At 47.7% G+C, this 8,245-nt stretch overlaps 1 protein-coding gene across 2 annotated transcripts in view; it reads right to left on the reverse strand.

The window, feature by feature from the left end:
- MLLT3 (MLLT3 super elongation complex subunit) overlaps positions 1-7,476 on the reverse strand; it is a 285,447-nt gene extending 277,971 nt beyond the window's left edge. Inside the window, exons 1-2 of one of the 2 annotated variants that reach the window (XM_019415385.2) lie at positions 7,211-7,476; positions 5,644-5,824 (exon numbers count right to left, since the gene is read on the reverse strand). In XM_019415385.2, coding sequence (XP_019270930.1) covers positions 5,644-5,824; positions 7,211-7,222 — 193 coding nt within the window. In that variant the 5' untranslated portion in view covers positions 7,223-7,476. Of the gene's footprint in view, positions 1-5,643; positions 5,825-6,731; positions 6,867-7,210 lie in introns of those variants that run through there. The other variant, XM_019415386.2, reaches the window with a different exon arrangement.
- Between the last annotated feature and the right edge of the window lie 769 nt (positions 7,477-8,245).

An 8,245-nucleotide genomic window follows, 5' to 3' on the forward strand; every position in this document is an offset into this window, starting at 1 on the left:
AGATTAAAGTCTGAAGTTCAGTAATACATAGAATCCTTAACTAAGTCATTGGTGCAACTGTGTATAGCTCCTCCCCTCCCAAGTATCTAAGCTTTCCAAGTTCTCTTTTGAGGACTTAAGTCACCAAGAGATTTAAAAAAAAAAAAAAAGAAGAAGTTCCACATCTTAGAACTGTAAAAGATGTGTTAAGTAGTAGGAATCATCTGTAATAGATGACCAGAAAAAGAACGAAAGGGCTAAGGTTGGCCCAGGGAAGACCACTGGAAGGAAACTTCAAAGAACCAAGAGCAAAGAACAAGGTAATCTTTAAAGTAAAATTATGAGACTGACTGTTACCCCTGCCCTGTCCTACCTCACAGAGACAGTCCTACAGGAGGTCACCTAAAATAAGAGATACAAAAGCTTCTGCGTTATACAAATAATATGCCATTAACTGGACAGTGATATTAACTATAAAATGCATCCCCTGAAAGCCAAGTTTGGATTCTCCTTTTCTGAAAAAAATCGCTGGATAATTGCTACAATGGAACTTAACCATGCCAGTACTTTGGAAGACTGATCTTTCCTCCTTCCATTAAATGTTTTTATTAGCAACATCAACTGTGGCTTTAAAACATCACCTTCCACATATTAATGGGGCAGCTCGTCTGTGCCAGGTTCTACGTTGAATATCTGGTTCTCTGAGTGTATTCTGGAGACCCCAGGATCCCCAAAACCTCTTCCAGGGATTGGCTATTCTCACCACAACTCTAAGACATTTTTGCCTCTTTCCCCCATGCTCTCACGAGTGTGCTTCAGTCTTCGAGGGGCTCCATAAAGTGTGAGAACACAACAGACTGAATGCAGAGACACACAAGCTGAGCCAGTTATTTCACAACAGTGAAAAGATGTGTACACACAGAAAGTAGAAGAATGCCACACTTCTCACTCCCATTTTTGGAAAATACTCATTTTTCTTTAAAATGCTATTTATATGCTGACGTATAATGGGTTGATTACTGTTATCTTTCAACAAATTAATAAATAACTTTTTAAATGTCTCAGGTTTGATTTCTAATGGAGTAAATATTAATGGATACAAGTCCATGGAAAAAGCTCTCTGGAATCAATTTTGAAGAGTCTGAAGAGGTCCGAAGACCAATAAACTGGAAAACAGCTGATTCATATTTACTCCTCAATTTAGGAGGTAATGGTCCTCTTCTTCCATCGTTCCAGGAACACAAATGAGAACACAAGTGAGAAGACACACACAGAAATGACTTGCTCAAGAGCACACAAGAGGTCTCTAAAGCCAGCGTTCGAATACAAGGCTGTAATTCCTAACCCAAACTCCTCACCATGGAGCAGCAATATCTACCCAAGATAGTTCTACACTGGGTCTTTACTCTTTGTCTTTTAGTCTTAAAAAGTAATGAGTGCTCACTGGAATGTTTTAAATATATGGAATTAACTTTTCAAAAAAAAAAAATCAAATGCTACAAAAACAACCTCCCATCCCTGCCAACACCGTAAGAGCTGGGTTCCCACTCATCCAAAATTTATTTATACACATACACACATACCCTTTTTAGTTCTATAAGCATATTTTTTAAATGGGATCACACTGATCTAGCAACTTGACTTATTTCACTTAATATCTCTTGAAGATCTTCCTGCATCTACAAACATATTTACCCCTTTTTATAATCCCCATCATTTAAGTGAACCCAGCTGGGGTTCCCTAATTGGCTTGCTTCCCAATTTCTGTTTTAAAAAGTCACAAGAAATACACTGTATCTTTGTGCAGTTGCAAAGCTGTATCTGTTGGAAAATCCCTGGAAGTAAACTTGCTGGGTCAAAGGGTATAAACATCTAAAACCTTAATAGATGTTGCCAAATGCCCTCCAAAATGTCCGTGCCCAATTTATATTCCCACTAACAGCATAGGAGATTGCCTCCAATAATTCAGCTTTTAAGTGCCTTGGAAAATTATGCTGTATGTTGCTTCAAAATGCCAAGTAGTAGAACTGCTCTCACCAGTCATCTTAATTCCATACAGAACTCTACCCAAATCTTCTAACACTCACTGAATATATCAGTATAGTCATCCATCTGTTTTGGTTTTTTTTGTTGTTGTTTTTTTTTTCTGAAACCTTTGAAATACTTAAGAAGAGGAAACACACCAGGTGCACGCAATATCTTCAGCTAGTCTGGCCTCAAATTTTAGGTACCCCGATAAAAAGTTATCCAAATTATTTCAGAAGACTGTTTAACACAAATCAGAACTACACAGTAACGCTGGGCTCAAACATTTAAATCAAAGTTGTAAGTGGGGATTTATTATGCTTTATCTGCCCACTCAAAGGACTAGGGCTACAAATAAAAAGCCATCAAACCATACCAGTGGCCAAATTAGCTTACATAAAATAATAAGCAACAGATTTCATATCATAAATGTCAATGGAACAGACTGCAATAGTAAGGATGGCTGTAATTGGAAGGAAAGTTCACTCAAATTCCCATCATATTGAAAATGAAAACATTAATATTTTAAATTAAATGTTTTGAATGTAACTATTCATTTCAGTCATATCAGACTATTACAAATCTTTGGTACTAATAAATAAGATATGGTCTTTTTTTTTTTTTACAAGTGGATAGTTTTAAAATGCATTAGACTCTGACCTGCTTATTCTGTAACAGCTAATGGATATTCCAGGCTTCACCATTTCATCAAAATCTCTCTTCTAGGACTCAGTGCTAGTAATTTTAAATTGCAAGTCTCCAACCCATCTTTGGGACAGAGTAAACCCACATGAATTCAAGTACAATTAGCTCAATTCTGAAACGGTACATGTAATTCTCATCAGGCAACAAGTTGAAATACTCTAATTTCTTCCTCTGCAAGTTCTCATACTATTACTGTGGAATAAAGGAAATCAACCTGAAAAATCAATTTGCTTTTCCAAAGCAAAGATTTACCAAACTAAGGACTCATCCATCTTCATGGCTGAGCAGTTCATTCTCAGTGCTAAGGTCCACTTCCGTTTATCAACTAATGTATATACTGAAAGTGATTTACCTTGCCATTATTAATAGCCATTTACAGTTTGGAGTACGTGCATTTCTTTTGAATACCTTGCAACTCAGATTTTTCACAAAGCCATTTGTGCAGTGTCTTCCATTTCCAATTTCTCACTTACAGATCTATAAGATAGCAAATACAGCACCTTAAAAGGTACAGGAGTAGACTTAGCCATGTCTGGCATTCTTGTTCTGTATTTATTTATTCTTATCATTTTGAAAGGCGTTATAAGCCAAAAAATAAGTCCCAGGATCAAGTGGTATGTTTGGTGTTACTTGAATTTACAACTAAGTACTCCCAATGAACAGAGAAACCTTCCCTTGCAATCTGAATCATGTGTAATTACAGTATGACAAGGTCTCTCCTGGGCTATGTAAGCTGGCATTTTTCCCAGGACTTGTCACATCATGGGAAGCACACATACAAATAAAAATCCAAAAATAAACATTTTAAAACAATGGCTTATAGACTACATAAAGAAACTCCGCAGTTGAAAATAAAAACCGAAGAGCCCAACGGGCAAGCAGGCATCTCTCGCTAGAGACGTCTGAGACATCAGTGTTAGCAAGCGGCTTACCACGCCTAGCAACAACTCCCAGGTGTGGGCTGTGCAGGGCCAGCACCCTCATGCTCCCTCAGGCTGGACCGAAAATCATTCAGGATGGGAAATAAAGGGGAGCATCCCCACTCACACACTGAAGCAGGGAAACAGTGGTGAAATACGGGGAGGTTGGTCATCTTTAATTTCATAATGCCAATTTGTTGATTGCCACGGAGCCTAAACAAAGTTATCTTAAGAGCTACATCTTCTGCCAACTGACGTAGTTTCCCTAATATACTAAACACTGCTTTTTTGGTTAAATGTATTCCCTCTCGAAGTGTGTGGCAGCCAAGGAGTCCTAATGGTGGCTACCAGGGATCTTAGAAGGTGGTTTCTTTTGTTTCAACTCCTCTGCAGTGGCTCTATACATACATGGAAAAGGGAGAGGGAGATTCCAAGAAGCATCACACCCAACCTCAAACAGTGACAGAAACTTGACGACGCTCATCCTAATTACAGTGTTGAGGAAATATGAAGGAAAATGATCTCTGGCTGTATTGCGATCTATCATGCTAACAAAATCTAAATGTTATTTCCTCTAGGCCATGCATAGTCTTACCCTTCTATTAGAAGCTGGATTCATTTGTTAACCATCAGCAAAGCCCAACAAATTCGACTGCTCAAGTTTTCAGGAGGAGCTATAAAACAAACCACTGAAGGCAAAACATAGGGTCCTACAACCCATTGCATGAGCTCTGGAAACAAAAAATAAGCATCAACACAAACCTCTGCCACCTCGGAGGCACACAGCATTGCTCCTTTCTTTATTCAGCTCCTCAATGTTCAATAATTTCCAGGAGCTCTAAGCAGAATGGATTTATTATGATGTTACTCTAAGAAACTGCAGGAGTTCTAGATGCCAATAAAGATTACGGATCAAATGGAAGATAACTACTAACCATTGTGTCGAGTTAGATAAATAAACCTGCTCACAAACAAAGCACCTTATTGTATTTGTACTGTTACCTCCACTAATCCAACTAAAACAACCAGACAGTAGCTTTCCGGAGGCTGAAGGGAATAGACATCAGGATTTCTCAAACCCTCTTTAAATTTTCTTTCAAAATAACACTCCGGTGTTTTGTTTTGTTTTTTCTTTTTTCTTTTTTCAAAACTGTCCTGCCCTTTATGGAAAGTGCTTGGGGCCCGAGAGGCTGGGCAGGATATGCAAACTAGAGGCAAGGCTAAAATCCAAGGTGGGGAAGAAGTGAGGAAGAAGGCAGGACAAACATCGTTCCTCTGAAACTTAGCTTCGACCTTTGCAGGGACCCTCCTCCCCGCAGATCACATCGGGCAGAGACTTCGGCACGCTGCTCAAAAATCCAATGAGCAGTCAAGTGCCACTGGGGGCTAGGGACGAGTAAGCCCCCCGCCCCTCCGCCGACTAAACATTAAAATGCTGACGGTGCGAGGCGGGGGGTGATTAACCCACGAAAGGAAAAATCAGTGACAACGGGCACCTCCCGCCTAATTCACAGAGAGGAAGGCAGAGGAGACCCCGAGGAGAGGCGACTTCCCAAAACGGAACAATAACTACATCCCACGCATTCCCTGCTAATAACACAGGTAAATTTCAATTTCTCTAGGAAAAAAAAAAAGGCGCAAGCTGTCTGTTCCCTCCAGCCCCACCCCCCGACGCCTCCAAACCCAACAACTAATTGCACCTTCCCACAGAACCCGCGGCTAACCCCAGAGGACCGGTGAGGGCTGGCTTGGGATGAATAAACACTCGACACCTGACGGTCCTTTCTCTGCGGTGACTTTCCCGAAGCCGAAGTGGCGCGCGCGCGGGCGAGAGCCCGGACCTGGCCAGCGCGGCGCCGCGCACCCAGGTCCCGAGGCGACGCCGGCGAGCGCGACGCTGGGGGGGGAACGGGGGGCGGGGAGAGGGGCAGAGGGGACCGCCCGGGCCAAGCGATTGTTTCCTCCGCGAGCAAAGACATTTTTTGATCAAGCTCCTTTTGTATTCGAGCCCTACCTCTTTTTGGCCTAGGAAAGCTTTCGTGCAAGTGGAAGACGACTTTCTCCACAAAGTGCTGTATGTTACTGTGCTCCGGGCCGCGCACGAACACCATCCAGTCGTGGGTGAAGCCCTCCACGGTGGGTTTTTTCCTCACCTGGGCGCGGTGCCCCAGCTCCAGCTTCACCTGCACGGCACACTGCGGGCAGGGGGAGGAGAGACAGCCGTGAACAACAGGAAGGCGACCGTTCGACACTGAACATTGCGCCTGACATTTTTTTTCCTCCTTCTTGAAACGCACATAAAAGGAAACGGCGGTGCCCTCTGCATCCACGTTTCACGCGCGTGGGCGCGCACACTCCACACCCCCAGATACACCCCACCCGGCCCGCCCGGCGCCCAGCATCCACGCCGACAGGGATTGTAACGGAATGTTACCCCCAATCGGGAAGGGGGTCCGGGGGAAGAGGGAGAGCTCACTCAAGCCACTACGAGCACGACAACAAATGCATCGGAAACAAATTAGAAGACAATTAGGAGGCGATGCCGGGGCGGTTTCCCGGCGTGGGAAGGGAGGTAGCTGGGACCCCGAGGGGGGGTTCTGGCGAGCCCCCTCCCTGAAAGTGCCGCGGCGACAGGCACACGCCGAGGAAGTCTTTGTGTACGTGTGTGTGTGCGTGCGTGTGGAGCGCTGTGCCAGGCGGAATGGAAACTACAGGCAGCCTCTGCTGATGGGCACAAACTCCCGTGCTCTTAGCACTGGGTTCGTGCACAACAAAAATGAGACGTCGTCACACACACACTCCCGCAGGAAAACACGCCGAGGCATCCATAACTTAAGGCACCCCGCACCCCCCAGCGAAAAGCCCCACGCGATCGGCGAGGCCAGCCTAACAGAGCCCCCGCAACACACTTCCAAGAGCCAAAGTGGCCCCAAAGTAGCTCCCACCTCCCCCAAAAAATAAAATTCGGAAAGGCAGGGAGGCGGGCGGACAGCCGCCGAGGCTCGACTGCGCACAGCCCGGCGTGGGGGCAAAGTTGCGTGCGGCCCCGCCGCTGTCAGCCCGCACACTCCGGCTCACACACGCGCGCCGCGGAGAACGCACCATCGTAGCGGCCGCCGAGGCTGCTCGCCGCGTCCCCGGACTGTGCCCGCGGCTCCCGGCGGCGGCGGCGGCTGAAATATGGCTGAGTTATTATTCGCCTCCTTCCACCGTGTGAGTGTGTGTGTGAGTGCGCGCGTGTGAGCGAGAGTGCGCTTCTTGCGATTGCAAAGAGAGGCGAGGAGAGAGGGAGGCGCGGGGGGGGGGGGGTGGTGGAGGGGCGAGTGTGTTAGTGTGTGAGTGTGTGTGTGTGTGTGTGTGTGTGTGCGCGCGCCGGGGGGGGGGGGGCGGGGTGGAGGGAGGGAGGGGAGCGGAGGCTGAGGGAGAGGCGGCAGCTCCCTGCAAGCCGTACCAACCTTTCTCTAATTGGAACCGCGGAGCGCTGGCGCTGTCTGGGCTGCGGCGGCGGCGGCGGCGCAGGGCGAGGGAGGAAAGGCGGGGAAGAGGGGGGTCTTTTATTATTTTTTTTTGCATGTACTTACCGAGCTAGCCATGCCTGGGGGCCCGGAGGTTTGCTGGGGTGTTGTGTGGTACCCCCCTCCCCCGCCCCCCTCAGCTGTAATTCATGAAGAGGCTGCTATGAATGAGAGCGCGCCCAGGAGCGGAGGGTAGATGGCGGACATTCTCTGCCTTTTTCCCCCCGCGTTCGCTTGCTCGCTCGCTCGCTTATTAAACTCAGCCCCAAAAGCAAAAGCAGCAGCAGCAGCAGCAGCAGCTCCAGGGCCAGAGGATGAGATTCCGGAGCATGCGCCGTGGCGCCTTACACCGGGGCTCCGAGCCTTACGGGGCGGAGGGAGGGCGCGAGGGCGGGGCGGAGCGCGCGGGGAGGCCGAGCGAGCAAACCAGGGGGAGCTCGAAAGAGCCAATCACCGGCCACCTCCCGAAACCCGGCGGCCCGCACCGCCACACTGGAACGCCAGGCTTAAAGTAACAGGTTCCTACCGGGGGGGGGGGGGGGGGGGGGGGGGGGGGGGGGAGAGGTGGAGCAAAGGACGGGGAGGGGGCGCTAGAGTGGGGAGAGCGGCCAGCTGGGGAGCCATCCCAGCCCTGTGTAAACTCCTCCCTCCCTACAATAAAAAACGGATTAAAACTGCTGGAATGTAGCCACTGCCTAGAGCCCCCAGCAGCCGGAAAAGGGGTGTTAAATCAAGTCTTCGGCGTTAGCACGCTCGGGGGAGGGAGGGGGCTTTCTTTTACTTTCCACCCCGTCTTTTTGTGGTTTTGTGCTGGGAAGTCAAGAACTCACGCCCAAACAAATTTATTTAAGGAAAGAGCGAGAGAAGTGCCACTCTGCAAACAAACATCAAAAAGCAGTCGCTGAGACTGTTAAAACCGGCAACAATCCCCTGGCCCCCTTCCCCATCCACACTCACAGGCACCCGTCCACCACTCCCACTCCCCGCCCTTCTGCCACCGCCACCGAAAATTCAAAAATGAAATGAACAAAAATGTTATTTCCTTCCAAGGGAACTCCTCCCGCTCTGGTAATCCCCGGCTGGGAGGCATCGCGCAGCGGT

This window comes from Panthera pardus, unplaced genomic scaffold (assembly GCF_024362965.1).
Source record: "Panthera pardus isolate Hobbes unplaced genomic scaffold, ASM2436296v1 HiC_scaffold_20, whole genome shotgun sequence".
Classification (NCBI taxonomy): Eukaryota; Metazoa; Chordata; class Mammalia; order Carnivora; family Felidae; genus Panthera; species Panthera pardus.